Below are 23,333 nucleotides of genomic sequence, written 5' to 3'. Positions count from 1 at the left end.
TTCTGTTGGCCACAGAATTTGAAGTTGACAGTTGTTTTCTTTTAGCTCTTGAAAAAATATTGTATCACTTCCTCTGGCACCATGGTTTTTAGAAAGAAACCTATTGTTTCCTTTTAGGTGATGTGTCATTTTTCTGGTGTTTTTGAGATTCTTTGTCTTTAGTTTTTACCAGTTTCATTATTATGGTGTTGGTGTCTGATTCTTTGGGTTTATTTTATTTGAAGTTTGTACATCTTCTTGAATGTGTAGATTTACGTTGTTTATTAAATTTGGGGATTTTTGGTCATTATCTCTTTGAATATTTTTTAAGTCTACATTCTGTCTCTTCTCTTTCTGAACTTTGATTTTTATGAATCTTAGATCTTTTGAGGAACCCACAGGTTCTTCAAGCTTTCTTCATTTTTTTTTTCTGTTTTCTTCTTATTGTTCAGTAAATTCTCTTGATTTGTTCTCAGATTCAATAATGTTATGTTTGGTTGTCTATATTATTGTACCCTTCCACTTCTATTGTGGGCTTCCCTTGTGGCTCAGCTAATAAAGAATCTGCCTGCAATGCGAGAGACCGGGGTTCGATCCCTGTGTTGGGAAGATCCCCTGAAGGAGGGAAAGGCTACCGACTATAGTATTCTGCCCTGGAGAATTGTCCATGGAGTCACAAAGAATTGACACAACTGAGCTACTTTCACATTCCACTTTTTTGCTGGGGTTTTCTATTTTTTCATCTGTTTCAAGAGAATTGGTAATTACTTCATGAAGCAGTTTTATGTTGACTACTTTAAAATGTTCTGTCAGATAATTTCAACAGCTGAATCACCTCTGTGTTATTGTCTGTTGGTAGTCTTTTCTCAAATAAATTGTGATTTTCCTGGTCTCTGGTATGACCAGTGGTTTTCACTTGTGCCCTGGATATTTTTTAATACTATGTTAGGAAATTCATGACCTTTTAAAAACCTCAGTAGCAGGCAACTGCCCAGTTTAGGTTTAGCATGTGGGTTTTGTTGGCTCTTCAGGCTCAGCTGGCACCCTCACTGTGGGAATCCAGGCCCAGTGCTGTTGATGACTGTGAGGTGTGGAAAATCACACTTCTCTTACCCCCGCTCCCGTCTCCCTCCAGGTCTATTCCTCATGGCTTCAGGGCTGTCTAGCACTTAGTGTGGCATGTATAGAAGATAAAAATGGGAGAATTGTTTCAGATCACATTTTTAGGTATGATATTGAAAGATGTTAACTGCTGTCTCTTTTGTTCATGATGAGAGTAGTCTTCAGTTTTGATCCACATTCTGGTACTGTGCTAGGACCTTACAGATTTAGCTATTAAACAGTCTTTATTTGATTGTTGGCTTATATAAATATAGTTCTATCGTTTGGAGTTTGAGTAAGCTCTGGGAGTTGGTGATGGACAGGGAAGCCTGGCATGATGCAGTCCATGGGGTTGCAAAGAGTCAGACACGACTGAGTGACTAAACTGACTGATCCTTTGTCAAATCATTGGCCATGCAATTTTGCCTTTGAAAAAAGTCAATGTTAAGTAAATATATGTCACACATGAATATATTATTCTCTTTGAAAGAAATATTAAAATTCTGGTTAAGACCAGAATTTCCTTTGACCACTACCTTTAATTCCAGTCCCTTCTGTGTAAGTAAGCACACTTAGAAGTTGGGTGTGTATCCTTATAGACTTTTCTAGACATTTATATATAAAAATTAAACCAGTAGAAATTTTCTTGCATTGTATTACTTTGCATATGTGTTTTAAATTTTTTCTAATAAAATATATCCTAGTATATTATTATCTAATTATTAATAAAATATATTTTATTATTATATATTTTCTACTTTTCCCTCACCCAGCAGAATGTCTTACATTCCTTTCCACTTTAGCATGCATGTATCTTTTTTCTTTTAAACACTGGCATAATGAATATGTTTGCTGCTTTAAGCAGATAGGGCTGATCCCAAGAAATAGAATTGCTAGGTCACAGGGACATGAATGTTTTAAATTTTAAAAGATGATGCCCATTTGTCCATCCAGATAGCTGTACCTGTTTGTATTCCCACCAGTTGTATGTGCAAGTATCTATTTCTTATCACCTTCACCAACCCTGGATATTATTAAACTTAAATTTTTTTGTCAACCTAGATAAAGACATGCTATCTCATTTTTAAGTTTTTCCTGGTTACTGGTGAGATACAGTATCTTTTCCTATGTTTTTGTTCTTCAGTTATTTTGGGGGAATAGTATATGTTTTACTTACACTGTTAAATTGGGCTGTATTAAGATATGGGAAGCGTCAGAATGTTGACATCACTTTTATTTTGATAATTTTCATGCTTTCTGAGTTTTTAACTATTTGCTAATAAGGATCCCAGCAGCTGAGGAGTTCTTTGTTTACTCTCCATTATATTTATATAATGAACTTCTGTTTTAGAGAGAGTTGCCATAGTTCTGGCACGGCACTCCTAGGAGGCAAGGTTATTTTCCAGGATTCAGTGTGTTGAACCAGCTGGATGGTTTGTTATCTTATGATGACCTTCATTACTTTCTTGGCAAGATACGGACTATGCAAAATAACATTCATTTCACTTTGTGAACAGTATGGCTGCTAAAAGAGGCATCCTTTAGCTAGACTTTTGGAACACTAAAATGGTTAGTAAAATAACACTTTTTTAAAGATTTTGGATACTTGGTTGAAAATTTCTGTGGCTGGGTGATGATGGAGTGTTTCTGCTTAAATGGGGTACATTTCTTAGCCACTAATTCACTGGATAAATCTGCAAATTTGAATCAAACTGTCCTGTAATTGCAATTGTGTTTAAAAGGGAGAAGAAAAAAGAGGTAGTTAAATCTTAACTTAGTGCATTTTCTTTCATCTGATAGTTTGGTAGAATTTAGTTCCATTAGTATTGACAGTCATATCTGAGCAATTAATGTTTAACCAGTGCCTTCCTTTTTTCTATATGTATAGCGTCATTCTAATCTCTGGCTTTGTATCAACATATAAAAGAAAGATTAAAATTAGGAAATGAAAGCCCTATTAGAAAATTCAGTAGTTTATATTATACATGCTTTTTTTTTTTTTTCTGTTTTAAAAATATTTGAGTAATTTTGTTCATCAGTGTGTTGAAGCTTCATGTAGCTTTCATTTTCCCGCTGGGAACAAGACTGAGTCAGTATAGTTTACGTGTATAATTAAGACATAAGCCTCTTACTTAAGGATTTAAATAGGTTCTTTTTAAAATAAATACCGTGTAAGTATAAATGCCATTAATGAATTTCTTTGTGTTCTTTTCAGATGTTAGTTTTGTGTTTTCTGCATAACTCTTCATCAACGTCCTTCAGCTTTTAAACCTTCATTATATTTCAGTAGTAGATTTTTAAGACCATGTGGATTTCCCAGGTGGTGCTAGTGGTAAAGAACCTCCTGCAGTGCAGGAGACATAAGAGACAACGGTTCAGTCCTTGGGTCAGGAAGGTCCCCTGGAAGAGGGCATGGCAACCCACTCCAGCATTCTTGCCTGGAAAATCCCATGGACAGAGGAGTCTGGTGGGCTACAGTCCATAGCGTCACAAAGATTTGGGAGGACTGAAGTGACTTAGCACGTACACACATGGGCTATTATAGCTGAAGAGAAAACAGAAGCTGATTTGACATTATAAATTAGTAAATACTGATTTTAGAAATACAGGAAATTACATTTAAAAAATATATATATATTTTTTCCAGTTCATCCAGAGCAGCTTCCTCCGAGGCCATGGATTACATTAAAAGAACGAGACCAAATTCTGCCATCAGGTAAAATAGTTTTTCTTATTCTTTCTTGACTTTTTTCAGATACACTTGAAATGCCATTTGGGCTTTGTGATGAAATTAACCTTCAAATTAGGCCTTCGTTTTACCTCCCCTGAGTAGATGAGTTTAGAAATACTGATGGGTAAAGTCCACGCTAAGGCTTATGTACAAGAATCTCGTATCTTTCACAATGATGGGGCTCTTGGTTTGAAAATTACTTCTTACAATAGAGCTTTCCAAATGGCATCTTCACATAAGGTTTGGTGATTTAAGAAAAATGAGGAGTAATGAATTTTCTTCTGAAAAATTTCGAACTACTTAGATTTATCTTTCTTTAGTGGGTAGACTGATAACTCTTGTAGAGGGATAATTTATACTGAATCAAATTTACTATATTGGAAACAGAATATGATACCAGGTCAGGGGTATAGAAATGGTATAGGGTGAAGATTTGGGCAGTTTAATTACAGGATTCAGCATTTCTTGAACTGCTATAAATGTAGAAAATATAAACCTTTATCTTTTTGTGCAGACCAATGATAATTTGACATTTATAGTCTTCTCACTGTTTATTAGACATTTTATAGTTCGGAATTCTGCTTAAAATAAGTTGTTATAAATATTCCTCTTACAAGTCATAGTTTTTATGATACCTAATTTTATTTTGAAGATGAAAATTTTACTGTTTTAATATGAAGTAACCAAATGTTGATACTTAATTTTGGGGACGTTCAATTGTTAAAAGGGTGATTTATAGCCCCCAAACTATAATGGTAATTAAACTATGTAAGAATTAATCCTAGATGGTGAAAGAGGTACCAGTATACATAATGACCACCAATCAGATCCCCAGGAGACCTCTGAACTAAGTTTCTCATAATATCTTCCTATCATCTGACGCTGAATCAACTTCAGTTGAGTGTTACTTCATTTCTTGTGTTCCTTACCATTTATTAAGTATTTGAGTCTCACCCATACCTGCCCATTGTAATTACCTGGGACGCTTTTTAAAAATATTAATGCCCAAATCCTAACATACTAAGTTAGTCTGTACTGATAAACATTTTTTTAAAAAAAGTTCTATACATGATTCTAATGGATAGATAGGATAGAAAATTAGTGATAAAAATCAGGGATTTTCAAACTGGTGTGCTTCTGTATAGAATCACCTTAGGATTTTGTTAAATTGCAGATTCCAATTCAGTAATTCTTTGTGAAGCTAGAAATTTCTGCATTTCTGAGTTCCAAGGTGATAACTGATGCTGCTGCTTCCTGGAGCACACTTTTGAGCAGCAGGGGATACAAGCTGTGTTTTCCTGTTAGTTTGCTTGTAGTCCTTGTACTGGCTTCCTTGGTGGCTCAGTGGTAAAGAACCCACCTGCCAATGCAGGAGATGCGGGTTTGATCCGTGGGTCAGGACAATCTTCTGGAGTAGGAAATGGCAGCCCACTGTAGTATTCTTGCCTGGGAAATCCCACGGACAGAGGAGGCTGGCGGGCTACAGTCCACGGGGTCGCAAAGAGTCAGACATGACTTAGCAACTGAGCATGCACACAGTCCTTTTACAGTTTAAGGGAATTTTAAAATGAGAATTTAAAATTTAAAAATTTAAAAATGAGCATTTGATTTGGTTAAAAAGGTTTCTCTTATAACTAAACTTTGTTAGTCTGTTCTTCTGGCTCAGAGCAGTGAGAGAAGTAAGAGACTCAAAAAAGTACTAAGTATGAATATTTTGTTAATGAAAGGTAATGAAAGCCTTTTAAAGAGAAAAAAATTAAAATTTACTTTTGTAATTTACTTTTATTCTATTTATAGAGAAAAGTTTTGCTCAGCAAATTATGTGTCAAAAAGTTAGTATTGATTTAAAATTAGATTATTTTTGGCCACACCGCATGACTGGCAGGATCTTAGTTACCTGACCAGGGATTGAGCCTGTGCTCCCAGCAGTGGAAGTGCAGAGTCCTAACCACTGAGCAACCAGCGAATTCCCTAAAACTTGAATTTTTATTTACTAAAATACCCTTTAAAAAAATCTCAAATATGAGCTATAAGTCTGATTCTGGTAAAAGAACTTTGGTATGGTGGATGGACTCTGGTGAAGTTTTTTATATAGTTTAACAGAATCTTGCCCAAGGCTTTTCACAGTGGTGATATTTGAGTTATGTTTGTGTGGCATGTATGATTGTGTAGGTGTACATGTGATATTGCTTTAGAAAAGGTTGCCTAATTTTCTCCCTTTTGTCTTGTTTTTTTCTCCCACTTCTTAGCATCATTCACGGTTATGTGTTACAATGTGTTATGTGATAAATATGCCACCCGGCAGCTATATGGCTATTGCCCATCCTGGGCATTAAACTGGGAATACAGGAAAAAGGGAATTATGGAAGAAATTGTTAACTGTGACGCAGATATCATTAGTCTTCAGGTAACACTATAGAGATTGAATTGTCTGTAACTTAAAGGTGAATCTAAAAATTACAAAAGATCTTACTTTTGGGAGAGATTTTGTGTTTGAAGAAAAACCCAAAGGAATTATTTTATCTCTTCTTAAGAAAAAAGGATATTTCCACAGTGAAACAGTTTTGTATAAGCCATAAACTTATACTCATTTACTGTTTGCTTAAGTGAAAATAAGTTCACCACATATTCATGTTAATTCGTGTTATGGACAAATCATTGGTATTGCTGAAAGAGAAAACTACTGAAGATTGAATCTTGAAGAAATATAAATTTAATTTATAATGGGATCTGTAAAAAAAAATTACTTGTCTACCATTGTTCCTCAGTGATATACATATAAAAATATTGTACTGTAAATCATGCATTTTGGCCTTATTTTTAAAAGCAACCTCAGAAATTTAGATACTTTATTGAATTTAACTGACAGAGCACCTTTTGATTGAAATAGTGTTCTACTGCTTTTCAGTGCTCAGCTAATGAATGGCCAAGAAGGTTTACACATAGTTTTTAGTACATTTTTTCTTAGCAGTTTTCAAGGCATATTAAATGCTTTAAGGTACTTTAAAATTTTAAGTGTTATAATTTCACACCTCCTTTTATGCATAGCTTAAGAATAAAGTCATTACTTTTATAATAAATTTTTTTGTATTAGAGTAGCTTTATTATTTACTTATATTTGTGTTATTATCCATGATTCATTTGACTCTGGAAAATAAGGAAGTAGTAGAAGTCTTCAAAAGTTAAATTTTCTTTTAAACACTGAGAACTGACACAAAATGAGGGGAGGAGGCGGCCAGTATGGGCTTACCATGTGGAGCTAGTGGTAAAGAACCCAAATGCCAGTGCAGGAGACAGGAGACACGGGTTCGATCTGTGGGTCAGGAAGGTCCCCTGGAGGAGGGAATGGCAACCTGCTCCAGTATTCTTGCTTGGAGAATGCTATGGACAGAGGAGCCTAGCGGGCTACAGTCTATAGGATTGCACAACTGAAGCTGCTTAGCACACATGGAGACAAATAAGCATAGGCTTATGTTATTTAATTTTCTTCCTTTTGATTCAGTATTTATAGTAATAACAGCCTCACAATCTTCCTTAGTAAAGTATAGTATGAGGCATAGAAGCATCATAATTTTAAAAATGTTATTATAAAAGTAATACTATGTTATAAAGTGTTCATTCCAGAGAAGTTTGAAATATGAAAAGAATATAAATAATAATAGAGTAAAACATCTAATCCTCTACCCCAAAGAGAGTTGCTTTAACTCCAGGGTTAAAACTTCTGGAGTATTTCTTATATTCTTTTTAAAACATTCTCTTGCCTATTTATTTATAGGTATGTTTTCAAAATAGAGATCACACTATTAATATATTTTGTTTCTTGCTTATTGCATTTAATATACATTTTATGCATTACTAAAATTTCTAAAAGCCAATTATATGAATATATACTAATTGATTTAGCAATTTCCCTCCTGTTGGACATTAAGGCTGTTTGTTTTCATTGTTACAATATCATGTTTTTATAAACATTAGCACACACAAATCATCTTCACGCTTGATTATTTCATTTGGAAAGATTTCTTAAAAGTATGTTATGGGTCAAGTAATAAATTAGTCTAACCTAATAACTGCCAAATTAACACAGACCATTGGATTATTGGTATTCAGGTAACTAAAAATTCCTTTAAGTAGGATTTTTTGTTGATAGATCTTAAACTTCTCAGTTTCGACTATCATTCCTTTCCACCACAGTTGAGAAATACAAAATATTTTTAAAAAATTACCTCCTAATGTAAAATTTTCAATTCCCTACTGCTTAATCTGTAATATGACCAACTTTCATATTTTGTATTTCAACTTTGTTCAATTACCAGTTGAGGAAGTGAAGTATAGTAGTTGTTGTTCAGTTACTAAGTCGTGTCCCACTCTTTGTGACTACACGGACTGCAGCATGTCAGGCTTCCCTGATGAACTTGAAATTGGAAGTCAAGAGATTTGGGACCAACTACCTACCTGTGTAAACCTGAGAAAATCATGTTATTTTTTTATTCTTTTAGGCTTTACAAAGCTGCCATTGTTAAATGGTAGCTGCTATCAATAAGGTAAGGTAGTTAGATAACGTTTGTTAAGTGAAGTGTTTAACTTAGTCGCACTTCACTTACAGTGTTGCACAGTTTTACATCTTAGTTTTCCTCTGTCATGTCGGTGATAATGTATCTTCCATCTCAGGAAGTGGAAACAGAGCAATACTTCACTCTCTTTCTGCCAGCATTGAAGGAGCGTGGATATGATGGATTTTTTTCTCCAAAGTCACGTGCCAAAATCATGTCTGAGCAGGAGAGAAAGCATGTGGACGGTTGTGCAATATTCTTCAAAACAGAAAAGTGAGTTACAGAAACAAAGCGTACCACACATTTGAAATTGTCTTTGGTTTGATCCTAAAATAGACAAAAAGCTAAAAAACAGTTAAAACTATTGGTAACATTTTATTTCTTAGGGTGTGTATTGGAAATTAGAATGTTTATCATATTCTTTATGCTTTTTTACCAAATTGCACTAAAAATATTAAAAGGAGTATATACTTAAATATGATATTATCATAGTTTTATATATATTTCCATGAAGTAAAATATTAGTTTTGGTATAAAAAAGAAAGTAGTACTCTTTAAGATTGGAACTAAGTGATCTGAAGTTTCTTTTAGTGATTTTTTTTTCTTTTGTTGTTATCGTTGTTATCTGACTCTTTGTGAGCCTATGGACTACAGCATGCCAGGCTTCCCTGTCCTTCACTATCTTCTGGAGTTTGCTTAGACTCATGTCCATTGAGTCAGTGATGCCATGCAACCATCTCATCTGTCACCTCACCCACTTCTCCTCCTGCCCTCAGTCTTTCCCAGCATCAGGGTCTTTTCCAGTGAGTCACCTCTTAGCATCAGGTGGCCCAAGTATTGGAGCTTCAGCTTCAGCATCAGTCCTTCCAGTGAATATTCAGGGTTGATTTCCTTTAGGATTGACTGGTTTGATCTCCTTGCAGTCCAAGGGACTCTGAAAAGAGTCTTCTCTAGCACCACAATTCGAAAGCATCAATTCTCTAGCACTCAGCCTTCTTTATGGTTCAACTGTCACATCCGTACATGACTACTGGAAAAACCATAGCTTTGACTAGACAGACCTTTGTCAGCAAAGTGATGTCTCTGCTTTTTAATGCACTGTCTAGGTTTATTATAGCTTTTTTCCAAGGAGCCAAGCATGTTTTAATTTCATGGCTGCAGTCACCATCCTCAGTGATTTTGGAGCCCAGGAAAATAAAATCTGTCACTTCTTCCACTTTTTCCCCTTCCCTTTGCCATGAAGTGATGGGACCAGATGCCATGATCTTAGTTTTTTGAATGTTAAGTTTTAAGCCAGCTTTTAGTTGGCCCTTTTCAGAATCATTCTTTTTTAATCAACTTTTCACCTTTTCCAGTTAATATTGTGTATGTTTATTTCTTGTTTTATGAAAAGTCGCTCAGTTGTGTCCAACTCTATGGACCTCATGGACTGCAGCCTGCCAGGCTCCTCTGTCCATGGAATTCTCCAGGCAAGAATACTGTAGTGGGTAGCTGTTCCCTTCTCCAAGGGATCTTCCCAACCCAGGGATTGAACCTGGGTCTCCTGCATTGCAGGTGGATTCTTTACTGTCTGAGTCAACAGGAAAGCTTAGTCACTTTCTTATTCACTAAATGTTTACTGAGCATTTGCTTTATGATGAGTGCTGTGCTAGTCACTATAGACCCAATAATACATGGTTTCTGATCCCACTCAGAGCTCCAGTAGGAAAAGGAAGGAGTAAATATCACAGTATAGTATGGTATATATGTGTTAGAGATATGCCCCGATAGATAAGGGAAGGTGAAGAGAAGCACAGAGCTTACAGAGGTAGGGAGTTAAAGGATTGATTGAGACAAAACAATGGAAAGTCGTCATGACCTGAAATGGAAAACAGAAAACATGACCTTTTTGTTTTTTCAGGGCTATAATATAGTTGATGAAAGTACAGTCAAAGATAAACCTATTATGACTGCTTATTAAAATATGTGGACAATCTTGTAGAGGCCTCTGTGCTTTAATATTCTTGAGTTTAAAATGGAAAAAAGTATATATTCAGAGGTAGTTACAAGAATTAAATGAGGTAATGGATGGAGAGGTACTTAGTGTCCCAGAAATATTTTTATTATTGTCATATTTCTCCTTCTGTAATCCTTTGCAATTTTAGTATTTCTCTCTTACTAGGTTTATGATGCTGTGTGCATTGAATTTAGGAATTGCATTTCTGACTTGAGGGTTCAGAACTGTAACAAGCTTAGAAGGCTATGTCTGTTTCTGTTTCTTTTTTTTTTTGTTTGGAATTATGAAGAGTTATTATATTACTCTGTTTCATTCTTTTATTTATCATTTTATTGAAATATAGTTGGTTTACAGTGTGTTAATTTTTGCTATACAGTAAAGTGATTCCATTATACATATATACATTCCTTTTTTTTTTTTACATTCCTTTTTAATATTCTTTTTCATTGTGGTTTATCACAAGATACTGAATATAGTTCCCTGTACTGTACAGTAGGACCTTGTTGTTTATCCATTAGTTTGCATCTGCTAACCCCAAACTCCCAGTCCATCCACCCTCCACCTCCCCTCCCTTTTCCACTTGGCAACCACAGATCTGTTCCCTGTGTCTATAGGTCTGTTTCTGTTTCATAGATAGGTTTGTTTTTGTCATATTTTAGATTCCACATATAAGTGATATCATATGGTATTTTTCATTCTCTTTTTGACTGACTTGACTTAGTGTGATGAGGTCTGAGTCCATCCATGTTGCTGCAAATGGTCATATTTCATAGAATGCTATCTTTTGAATAGCTGACTGAGTGACTAGATGGGTAGAGGCAGATTCTTTTGGTTATCTTCTTGAGGAAAAGAGAGAAGTATATTTTTGCCTCATAAAGGCTGCCAGTTTTACAGTAGACGATTTGAAAGCACCTCCAGCCTTCAGAAGACTGGAATGTATGGAGTGAGATAGAGGTGGTATTATATAGTTAATAACTTGATTTGATACGTTAGATAAGAAATCATCTGCTAATAGAATAGGCACATAAACACTTGTGACTGTTTTCCTGTTATAACAAAGCATTTCAATGTCTCTATTAATATAGGCCTATTTATTACCAGCATGACTTGTTGTTGTGAATAAATAAGTGAATTTGAAAGCCGTTTGAGTCACTTCTCATTTATTTTCCCTACTTTCATATCTTTTCCGTGAATTTTTAATAGAGATTTTTCATTTGTTTAATAATTAGTACACAGCCCTGTAGTATTTGAGGTCAGAATATGCTGTATACTCTTCTAGTGGGTTGATGTGATATCTTTTTTTTTTTTTAAACAGATTTTAGCCTAACAATAACCATTACTTTGTAGTATTTGCATGTCACCCTTTTTTTTTATTCACACTGATTATCTTAATTTTTAAAGCAATCCTCAGAGTTAGGAATACAACTATTTCCTCATTCTTACAGATGAGGAAACCAAGACATGGAGAGTACCTGGCTTCACAGCCAGCACTTTTAACCACTGTACTAAACTGACTCTTTAGACTTCTTTTATATATATACAATTTGTATATTTTTAAAATTGAAATATAGTTGATTTTCAGTGTTGTGTTAGTTTTAGGTATGTAGCAGAGTACTCTTGCCTGGAAAATCCCATGGACGGAGGAGCCTGGTAGGCTGCAGTCCATGGGGTCGCTAAGAGTCGGACACGACTGAGCGATTTCACTTTCACTTTTCACTTTCCTGCATTGGAGAAGGAAATGGCAACCCACTCCAGTGTTCTTGCCTGGAGAATCCCAGGGACGGGGAAGCCTGGTGGGCTGCCGTCTCTGGGGTCACACAGAGTCAGACACGACTGAAGCAACTTAGCAGCAGCAGCAGCAGAGTGATTCTGTTTTACATATATATATATCCTTTTTCAAATTCTTTTCTCATATAGGTTATTAGAAAATATTGAGTATAGTTCCCTGTGCTATACACTAGGTCCTTGTTGTTTAGGTTTATTTTAGCTTCTGATATCACTTGTACCTCTTAAAAGGTTATCTCATTTGGAAAAATTATCTTGAATTTCATATTTGTTACCTGTATTCACACACAAATTTCCTTGAAACATGATAATTTAAAAAAATTACTGATAACACTGATGAGATGTAACATCAGCTCGTTTTTCCATTTGCCATTGTTTCTTTCTGAAGGATGATATTTTCATTTTTCATTCCTTTCACAGTTTTGAGAGGGAAATCTAAATGCCTTGGTAGTTTATTAGAGGTAATTAAGATTTTGAACTAACAGTTATAACTGTTATTTAGGAAACTTTAGACAACTATTTGAAAACAGACTTGAATTATTTAAAATGCTGTGAATTCTTTTCACTTCGAAATATTTTGTAAAACACACATATGCATATAGGCATGTATTTTGTCTCTCTCTGTGTTTGGAAAACTTATAGGTAAATTTTTTAAAGTCAAAAAGTTTCTCTTTGCCATATTTTGTCCTGTAGACTCAACAGTTAGTAGAAATGGAGTCTTGGAGTCCAGTGCACGACTCGAAGAAATCAAAAATGTCAAAAAATGGAGCTGAAAGAAGGCCTAGATACTAGACATACTTGCTGTTCCTGAGTTTAGCAGTTCTGATCTAATCATACTTTGCTTCAAATCAGTGAGAAAGGGAAAGATGAAAACAGCAGTTTTAGAACAACATGACCATTGCACTGTGAGGAGGCAGTCTCTTCCAGTAGGGTTGGGGACTAGGTTGTCGTGGTGCTTAGTCCTTGTTATATTGCCTCTGCTCTCTGTCTCAGAGATACCAGCTAAGACCAGGTCCTTGTTTTGCCTTGCATTTTATGACAGGTTGTTTTGTGGTTGAGAAGAGGGCATTCCTTTATAGATTATATAGTATCATCCCCAAATGACCTATTCTGATAATCCTGTCTTACTAGTTTCTCAGTTACTAATTTTGTCTGTCATAGGTGGTGGTTGCATTTAGAACTTTAAAATCGGAGGTTGTGATTTCTAGTTTCCAGGGTTAGCATTCCCATTTGTTTAATCTGGAACATTGCTTTATGCCAGTTTCATTACCTTTCCAGTATGGATGTTAATAATAACTATTCTGCCTGACTTCAGAGGTTTTTTATGGAGCTAAAATGACCAAAAATGTGAAAATGCTTTCAGTGGTTAAAAGAGTTGTACAAATATATCTAGAATGGTGAATATCCACTTTTCTTCCCTATTTATCTCACTCTCTAAGCTTACCTTTTCTAGCAGATTATTTTTTGGAACTCCCATGATTATTTTGAAGGGACCCAAGAACACATTTTATAGCATCTTATGCTGCATATACAATAAAAATTTGTTTGGTTTAGGTTTAAGAGTGAGTTTAATGCGATTAGAAAGGGTCATGGTTCATAGAAAGGAGAAGCAGAGTAGAGGTTATTTGGTTGAGGTGAGAGGGGAGAAAGTAAGTATTATTCTTGCAGTATGGAATAGAATATGGGTAAACTGTTTCTTACTATATTATAGATGTATTATAATTATAAATATAGTATAAAATAAACACAGAAACAAGATGAGTTGTAGGAGATTATCTAGCTCTACTGGTGCTGAAAATCTTATTTTCTAAAAGCAGAGTCCCTGAAAAGTTCTTAAAGCCCAAGAAGCATATCTATGCCCTTATTTAATTCTCACTGGAAAAAAAGGAATTTTGCGGAAAAAAGGAATTTTCTGTGGTTCCTCAGTTCTCAGCTATCTCTTTGATTCTTCAGCTGTTGGTGAAACTGAAATAATAAGATTGAGAGTATCATTTTGACTGTTTCTGCATCTCTAAGCACTAAAAAGGGGAGTGTTTGGTTATAATGACATGTGCTCTATTTAGGAAAACTGATTTTATTTTTCTGAACTTTTTGAAACCAAAGACATTAGAAAGTAGATAACCTTAAGAGGATTGGGATGTTTATGTCAGAAATAGGGCAATACAGTAATAAATCATACCAATGAGGAAGAAAACTGAAGGGGTAATTTGAGGCAGTTAATTACTAGGTAATTGTTCAGCATTCATTTTAAAAGAAGTATTTTTTTTCCCAATAAAAAACTCAATAACCAAGCATGTATTAAAGAAAAAAAAAAAGAGCTTTTGAACCTATCTTCTTTGCCATGAAAATTAAGAAAAAAGTGAAAATTGGATGAACGTGCTAAGGCAACAAGGAGAATATTTTAAATAACATCTGCACTATACCCATGTGCATTGTGCAGTCACTAATTAATGATCAAGGAAAAAAACTAGAGTCTTGCAAGTTCTATTTTGCTTTCATGGTCTCTATTGAGGAGAATTCTTTTCAAACTGAAAAGACTAAGACGAAGTAAGGAGGAGACTGGGAAACCTAGAAGAGGAGCTTGGGAAGCCAAGCAAATCACTAAACTGCCTTAACTAGTGAGGTTTCCAAATCAATATAATTATATCCTGTGGTATTAAAATATCTTGCCAAAGTATGATTAGAGAAGTAGATGGCATGAGTCATCTATAGTGAGCATTGGAGTATAGGAGCAGTTCTAGTATATTGGAGACGAATAAACCACCTCATTTGCAAGCCTCAGTTTTCCTCATCTTTTTAGTGGTAATGAGCATTGGTTTGACCAAAAAGTTTGGCTTTTTCCACAAGATATTACTCAAATGAACTTTTTGGCCAACCCAGTAGTATGGTCTGTCACAATTTGAGTTCTCCAGAAACAAGACCCCCACGTTAGTTTGGTGTTCAGGAGTTTATTAGGGATCAAAAGCTGTGACAAGGAATGGGGGAAAGAAGAACTGAACATAGAGAGTAGAACTGTATTGCACATTAGACAGCCTCAGTTGACCCCACCTGTAGCTTTGGAGCTGAAATGGCCTGTGAGAGTTAATCCAGGAGGAACCAAAATCCCCAGACCTTTATCTTTTGTTTTTGATCTGTAATGTGCCACTCCTAGAAGTACTTGGACTTTGGTGAGGCAGCCCTCCGTAACTGGAGCAATTCCTGAAGGACTGATGAGGCATCCAGGCAGCATCTCTTCGTGTCCACACTTTGCAAAGTTTTAACAAAGTTTTAGGACTAATAATATGAAGTAATTTCACAGGTCTTGATACAGAGTAGATTCTCAATAATAGATGGCTTATTATTGTTTTAAATTTGTTCTGTACTGTTCAGAATTTTGATTATATAAGAGAAGACATATGCATGCATATAAGATTTATAAAAAAAACACAAAGCTGGCAAGGATATTTTAATCCTTTGGAAAACTAGAATGTTGTTTCAAAGTGCCCTTAATATCTGAAAGGGTGAACTAATGAGCAGAAATATAAATGATACTCAGCAGAAATAAAGTCTGCAATTCTTCAATTATTAAAAGAAAGAGGAAGAGAGAAAATTATTTGAGATCACAGAAAAATGTTTATATGTAAAACAACTTATTCCTTCACTAATGAATCTATTACTGTAACTAATCTCATTAATTATAATAGCTCATATCAGAAGTACCTTAAATGCCTAACAGAATAGTTGAATCATGGTGAATTAATTTAGTGGACTATAATGCAACCATAAAAATTGATTGATGAAGCAAATATATATATATATATATATATATATATAAAATTGTAGGCTAATTGCTTTACAGAATTTTGTGATTTTTCTGTCATACATCAACAGGAATCAGCCATAGATATACCCAGGTCCCCTCCCTCCTGGACCTCCCTTCCATCTCCCTCCCAACCCACCCTTCAGCCTGTCACAGAGCCCCTGTTTGAGTTCCCTGAGTCACACAGCAAATTCCCATTGGCTATCTGTTTTATATATGGTATTGTAAATTTCCATGTTACTCTCTCCATACATCTCATCTTCTCCCTCCTCCCCTGCCCCCATGTCCATAGGTCTGTTTTCTATGTCTGTTTCTCCATTGCTGCCCTGAAAATAAATTCATCAGTGCCACCTTTTTAGATTCCATATATATGTGTCAGTATGCAGTATTTGTATTTCTCTTTCCGACTTACTTCACTCAGTGTAATAGGCTCTGGGTTCATCCACCTCATTAGAACTGACTCAAATGGGTTCCTTCTTATGGTTGAGTAGTATTCCATTGTATTTATGGACCACAGCTTCTTTATCCATTCATCTGTTGATGGACTTCTAGGTTGCTTCCATGTTCTAGCTATTGTAAATAGTGCTGCAATGAACTTTGGGGTACATGTGTCTCTTTTAGTTTTGGTTTCCTCAGAGTATATGCCTAGGAGTGGGTTTGCTGGGTCATACGGTGATTTTATTCCTAGCTTTTTAAGGACTCTCCATACCATTTTCCATAGTGGCTGTATCAGTTTGTGTTCCCTTTTCAGCACACCCTCTCCAGCATTTATTGTTTGTAGACTTTTTGATGATGGCCATTCTGACCTGTGTGAGGTGATACCTCATTGTAGTTTTGATTTGCATTTCTCTAAAAATGAGTGATGTTGAGCATCTTTTCATGTGTTTGTTAGCCATCTGTATGTCGTATTTGGAGAAATGTCTGTTTAGGTCTTTTCCCTATTTTGTGATTGGATTGTTTGTTTTTTTGGCAATGAGTTGTATGAGCTGCTTATATATTTTGGAAATTAATTCTTTGTCAGTTGTTTCATTTGATATTACTTTCTCCCATTCTGAGGACTGGCTTTTCACCTTGCTTATGGTGTCCTTTGTGGTGCAAAAGTTTTTAAGTTTAATCAGGTCCCACTTGTTTACTTTTGTTTTTCTTTCCCTTCCTCTAGGACATGGGTCATAGAGGATCTTGCTTTGATTTATGTCATCGAGTGTTCTGCATATAGTTTTTGGTCTTACATTTAGGTCCTTAATCCACTTTGAGTTTATCTTTGTCTATGGCATTAGGAATTGTTCTAATTTCATTTTTTTTACATGTAGCTTGTCCAGTTTTCCCAGCACCCCTTATTGAAGAGGCTATCTTTGCCCCATTGTATATTCTTGCCTGCTTTGTCAAAAAGAAGGTACCCATAAGTGTGTGGCTTTATCTTTTGGCTTTCTGTCTTGTTCCATTGGTCTGTATTTCTTTTTTTGTGCCCGTACCATACTGTCTTGATGACTGTAGCTTTATAGTATGGTCTGAAGTCAGGAAGCTTGATTCCTCGAGCTCCATTCTTCTTTCTCGAGACTGCTTTGGCTATTCAGGGTCTTTTTTGTTTTTCCATATGAATTGTGAAATTTTTGTTTTAGTTCTGTGAAAAATGCCATTGGTAATTTGATAGGGATTACATTGAATCTGTAGATTGCCTTTGGTAGTATAGTCATTTTCACAATATTGATTCTTCCTATCCAGGAACATGGAATATCTCTGCATCTGTTTATGTCGTCTTTGATTTCTTTCATGAGTGTCTTACAATTTTCCATGTATAGGTCTTTTGTCTCAAGTAGGTTTATTTTTAGATATTTCATTCTTTTTGTTGCAGTGTTATATGGGATTGATTCCTTAATTTCTTTTTCTGATTTTTAATTGTTAGTATTTAGAAATGCAAGTGCTTTCTGTGTATTGACCTTATATCCTGTGACTTTGCTAAATTTACTGATTAGCTCTAGTAATTTTCTAGTAGTTTCTTTTTGGTTTTCTATGTATATTATGTCATCTGCAAACAGTGAGAGTTTTACTTCTTTTCCGATCTGTATTCCTTTTATTTCCTTTTATTCTCTAATTGCCATAGCTAGGACTTTCAAAACTGTGTTGAGTAATTGTGGTGAGAGTGGACACCCTTTTCTTGTTCCTGATCTTAGAGGGAATGTAGCATATGGTATTTTATAAGGAAATGTCCCTGTCTATATTAGAGTATTACTTAGAGTATTATTAAGTAAAACTTCGAGTATTATTCTAATTGTATAAAAAATACACACACATGCTTGAGAGAAAAGTCTGGGGAAATAACGTTGAGATCTTGATGGGGGTGTTGGGTTGCAAGTGACTTGACTTTTTCTTTATTTTTTTCTCATTTCCCAATCTCTGTATGTTACTTAATAAAATAATTTTTTTTCACTTTTTTGTTTTTAAGCAACTATAAATATGGAACTGAAGAGACCTGGTTTAAGAACTAAAATACCAAAAAGTTGTGGAGATATATTATTACTTATTTAGCTTACAATTAATATGGCTTTCCCCAGAGAAGGCAATGGAACCCCACTCCAGTACTCTTGCCTGGAAAATCCCATGGATGGAGGAGCCTGGTAGGCTGCAGTCCATGGGGTCGCTAAGAGTCGGACACGACTGAGCGACTTCACTTTCACTTTTCACTTTCCTGCATTGGAGAAGGAAATGGCAACCCACTCCAGTGTTCTTGCCTGGAGAATCCCAGGGACAGGGGAGCCTGGTGGGCTGCCGTCTGTGGGGTCGCACAGAGTCGGACACGACTGAAGCGACTTAGCAGCAGCAGCAAGCAGTCCAAGATGAAGAAGACAGTAGTTCATTTATCTCCAGTTCTAGATACTGCACCTTTGAGTTTAAACTTGAGTTTTTCAAATGAACAACTGTTTTACACCATATATCATGCAAAGAATTGATTTCTTTTCTGGAGAAGACTTGGGAATTACATTTAAAGTAGTGTCAAATGGAAAAGAAATTCTGTGTTCCTTTAAAGAAATGGTCTAGATTTAGGTTTGATTGAAGAAAGATACAGGGAAACAAATTTTAGTAAAGACAGTTCTATAATTAGATAGTCTCACTCCACCACCCCTACCAAATAATATCCTGACTCTGGTAGAAGAAAAATATTGCAGTATTAAGCTGTTAAACAGCAATTTCAGACTTTGCTGCAGGACCCTAGGATTCCTATCAATAAGCCTTAAGAACTCTGTAAATATTTACAAGATATTTCAAAAGGTAAATCCAAATTAAGTAATTTTAAAATAACACTCAAATTTCCAAATACCAAATTTTAACAGTTTGAAAATCAATAACATGTTCTTGATACACTGCTTAGTTGACTTGTTGCAGACCTCTGAGTTTTTGCCTACTTGCTTGCTTTTTTCTGAGTTCAAAGCCAGTTATTTACCACTTGTATCTGTGTGTTTGTGTGAATCAGGGTTTTTATTAATACTGTGTAACCAAAACAGAATAGAGAAATAAACTGGATACTGAGACTGATAGAAGACTATAATTATCATCTATACCCTCTTGATTTCAAATTTTTATAAGCATCAAAACAGATTCATCATTTTTAATGATTGATTTATTCAGATATAATACTGCTTTTATCTATTTTATATATGATAATCTTACGAAGAATTGTTTGAGAAAGACATTCTACTGCTTAAAGACGTTTTTAAAAGTTCTGATGTTGAGGATAATCCATTGTATCTGTAGAATCTATTTTGTATCTGCCTGCTTCTCTTTATTTCTCTTGCCTTACCCTAAGCCATCATTAGCAGTCATCCAAACAACCTGAGAAACTTTCTAATTCATCTCACAGTTCCCAAACTTTGGCTCCTGCAATTCATTGTCTACAGTGGAGCTGCAGTGATCTTAAAAAATATAAATCAAATACTATCATATCCTTGCTTAGAATCTACTTCAGTCACTTCTCTTCCTCTTAATCTCCAACATCATTTCATACCCTTCCATTCTTTTCTAACCCATAAACATACAAAGTTCTTTGCTAGCCCAGAACCTCTCACTTCTTCCTCTATCTGGAATGCACTTAATTCCATTCTTCACCTTGGTAATTTCTCATCATTCATGTTCCAGTTTAAATATCACCTCTTTAGAGGGTGGAAACTCCACTCCTTTAATCACTCTGGCTTGGGAGTAGGCACATGACCCAACCTTATATTCTTCTCAGCCCATCTGAGACATTCAGACTTGGAGTAGGGAGAGGAGTATTATTTCATCTAGCACAGTGTCCTGCAACACAGCACAGTCTTAGTATTTTTGAATGAATGTGTGCAGGCTTCACTTTCAAAGCTAGGAGGAAGATGGGGTAGGACCCTTTTATAGAAGTAGAGATGTCTTTTTCTCCTCTTAAAATCTAGTGAAAGGCAGACAGTATATTTAGTAGGTTTTGGCTGTTTATAAATGCTTTACAAACTTAGTAAAACTTGACTAACAGAGGTTAAATGCCTTGACTAAAATCATCTTGCTGTTAAATGGCAGTGCTGGACTCAATTCTGTTAAATCCTACAATATCTACTTTGGCACTAAGGAAAGAAAATACTGTTAGTACAGATGTACAAGTTGTAATCCCAGAGAGAGCCATCTCTCATCTTATAGAATCATTCCTTCTGTTCACTCATATTCACCCAATGCCAACTTTCTAGTAGAAGCCAGATGGAAAAATTGGCTTCGCCTTAGCTGGGATAAGGGTGTGTCCCTGCATTTTCTTGACAGATTTCTTGATGTGGTGAGAATAAAGCTGCCAACAGGGTAGGTAGATTTTTTTTTTTTTCTCTTCTGTCTTATTAACTTGCTGACTCAGTTAAGGTTGTGTTTAACTTTGAATACCAGAAAATCCCAACTGCCACTTAAAGAAATAGGAGAAGAGTAATTTTCTCACACAGGGCAGTCCAAGCTGCTTCTCCATTCGTAATGGGCTGTGTTTTGCCTTCCTGTCTCTTACCACATGGGTAGAGATGGAAAAGGGTAAAGGAGTACACACATACACACCATCTTTGCTAGGTAGCACTTCCAAGAAGGTTTCTACAGTAATCATACTTTTTTCCTCTCACGGCCGTATCACAAGACCCGTTGGCAGCTAGAAAATGACTAAGACAGTGAGTAATGTCTATATCTTGTGCTCTTCTCATACCTGATACCATAATACTAATGCATTGTGACCTTTTAGATTTACATTGGTGCAGAAGCATACGGTGGAATTTAACCAAGTGGCAATGGCTAATTCAGATGGATCCGAAGCTATGCTGAACAGAGTGATGACAAAAGATAATATCGGTGTCGCTGTGGTGTTAGAGGTCCACAAAGAACTATTTGGAGCAGGTGAGTATGGTTTAAAAATCTTCCTACTAAAAATAAATACCATCTCAAGTGCAGCGTGTCATGCTGGTATTTATTGCATAGTTATTTTCTCATCTTTTGAGGAAAGTTAAAGGAGATAGGCAGGAAAATAGTCCTAATTTTTCATTTATGTCTTGGGATATTACTTGCTAGGTACTCTGTAAAAAGGAAAGTCTTTAATATGCCATTCATTCCAAAACGTTATTTGAAATAAGAATTGTTTTAAGCTGAATTTGGAAATTATGATGACTTTTTAGCTGTATTTTTAGCTTCTTGACTGTGAAATCTTTTGTCGTTAAGGTTAAGTACTTGGCACATTTTCTTTTAATTTCTTTGTTATATCTCAGTCATTGTCAGGGTAAGAGCGGGATCTTTTTTCTACTTTTCTTTTCTATTTTAGATATTTATAGCTTCCTTCAAAGTCAGAAACTCATTATGTACTTTGCTTATCCAGACCTTTTTCCTCCCCTTCCTACTGCCTGCCTTTGAGCATTTCATTGCTTACCTTACCGTATTTCAGGTAAAACCAGGGAGAACGTGTCAAGACCCCATCAGGGCTTCTATTTAAAATGTCTTTCTTTACTTACTACCTGTAGAAGAAAAGATTTTTGCCTTAAGTATTGATTTGAATTATTCAGACCGTGCATATTTGTCATACCTCCTTTTCTCACTGTTCTTCAGTTTATCTGTCATCAAAGATGATCAGTCTTTGATATATGATTTAAAATTCCTTCTTCTTTTTTAGCCTCTTACTTGTACTTACTTTTATGTCCTTTCCAGTCTCATTCTTCTCAAAAGTTTGGTACCTTTTTTCTGGTAATGTGAACATTGGATTTCTTTTGGAGTTTTACTCCCCTTTTAATCTGTAGAAGAGTAATTGTAAATTATACAGTTGACACTTTCATATTCTGAAATATCTCTCATACTCCTAGAGGAGGAATTTAATATTATAGAAGGTGCTTATGGCCTCTTTAAAGGGGCAAGTTTTTAATATTTAATATAGTGAATATTTAATCTACAGCCACAAATGACACTATAAAACTTCTAGGAAAAGATGATAGCTTAGAGAATTTGGGCTGCAGGGTTTTTGTCTTATGACAAAATTGCTTTAAAATGACTGTTTCTATCACATATAAAAGATACTTCAGTTACTTGTTTACTCAACATTAAAGATAATAATAGCTTGGTAAGATGGAAACTTAACTTTACCAAAATAATAGACTGAGAAAATCCAGTCTTTCTGCAGAGTTTATATTTTCAATAGAAAAATTTTTAAGAAATCTGTTACAGAAATTTCAATAGAAAAGTTAATTTTGTATGTGTCTAGTATTCCAACAGTACCAGAGTATATAGAGTAAAACATGAGCGTCCCATCTTATTCATACACTCTAGAAGTAACTCTTACTCATTATTTACACATTACTAGTGTATATGTGTGTGAAAGTGAAGTCGCTCAGTCGTGTCCAACTCTTTGCGACCCTGTAGACTGTAGGCCACCAGGCTCCTGCGTCCATGGGATTTCCCAGGCAAGAATACTGGAGCGGGTTGCCAATTCCTTCTCCAGGGGATCTTCCCGACCCAGAGATTGAACCCCGGTCTCCCGCATTGCAGGCAGATGCTTTAACCACTGAGCCACCACGGAAGCCCAATGGCATCATACCATGCATATTGATTTCCCTGGTGGCTCAGCTGGTAATGAATCTACCTGCCAATACAGGAAACATAAGAGATGTGGGTTCAATGTCTGGGTTGAAAAGATCCCCTGGAGAAGGAAATGGCAACTCCCTCCACTATTCTTGCCTGGAAAATTCCATGGACAGAGGAGCCTGGTGGGTGACAGTTCATGGGGTTGCAAAGAGTCAGACACAATTGAGTGTGCACACACACACACACCCCATGCATATTGAGTTTTGTGCCTTAAAAATTTTATGGATATCTTTCTTTGTCAGTGTATCTTAACTGAGTTGAATTTTCAGTTTTTCCCTCCAGATATGC

The 23,333-nt window shown here is 35.5% G+C and overlaps 1 protein-coding gene across 4 annotated transcripts in view; it reads left to right on the top strand.

The window, feature by feature from the left end:
- Positions 1-23,333, top strand: part of CNOT6L (CCR4-NOT transcription complex subunit 6 like) — a 116,624-nt gene that overhangs the window by 76,458 nt on the left and 16,833 nt on the right. For all 4 annotated transcript variants that reach the window (XM_040237166.1, XM_040237164.1, XM_040237165.1 and 1 more), the window contains exons 6-9: positions 3,728-3,796; positions 6,061-6,218; positions 8,483-8,637; positions 21,169-21,320. In XM_040237166.1, coding sequence (XP_040093100.1) covers positions 3,728-3,796; positions 6,061-6,218; positions 8,483-8,637; positions 21,169-21,320 — 534 coding nt within the window. The remainder of the gene's footprint in view (positions 1-3,727; positions 3,797-6,060; positions 6,219-8,482; positions 8,638-21,168; positions 21,321-23,333) is intronic.

Source organism: Oryx dammah, unplaced genomic scaffold, assembly GCF_014754425.2.
Source record: "Oryx dammah isolate SB20612 unplaced genomic scaffold, SCBI_Odam_1.1 HiC_scaffold_3, whole genome shotgun sequence".
In the NCBI taxonomy this organism is placed as follows: domain Eukaryota; kingdom Metazoa; phylum Chordata; class Mammalia; order Artiodactyla; family Bovidae; genus Oryx; species Oryx dammah.
The sequence above is the reverse complement of the archived record's forward strand: the minus strand, read 5'-3'. Positions and strand labels throughout refer to the sequence as shown.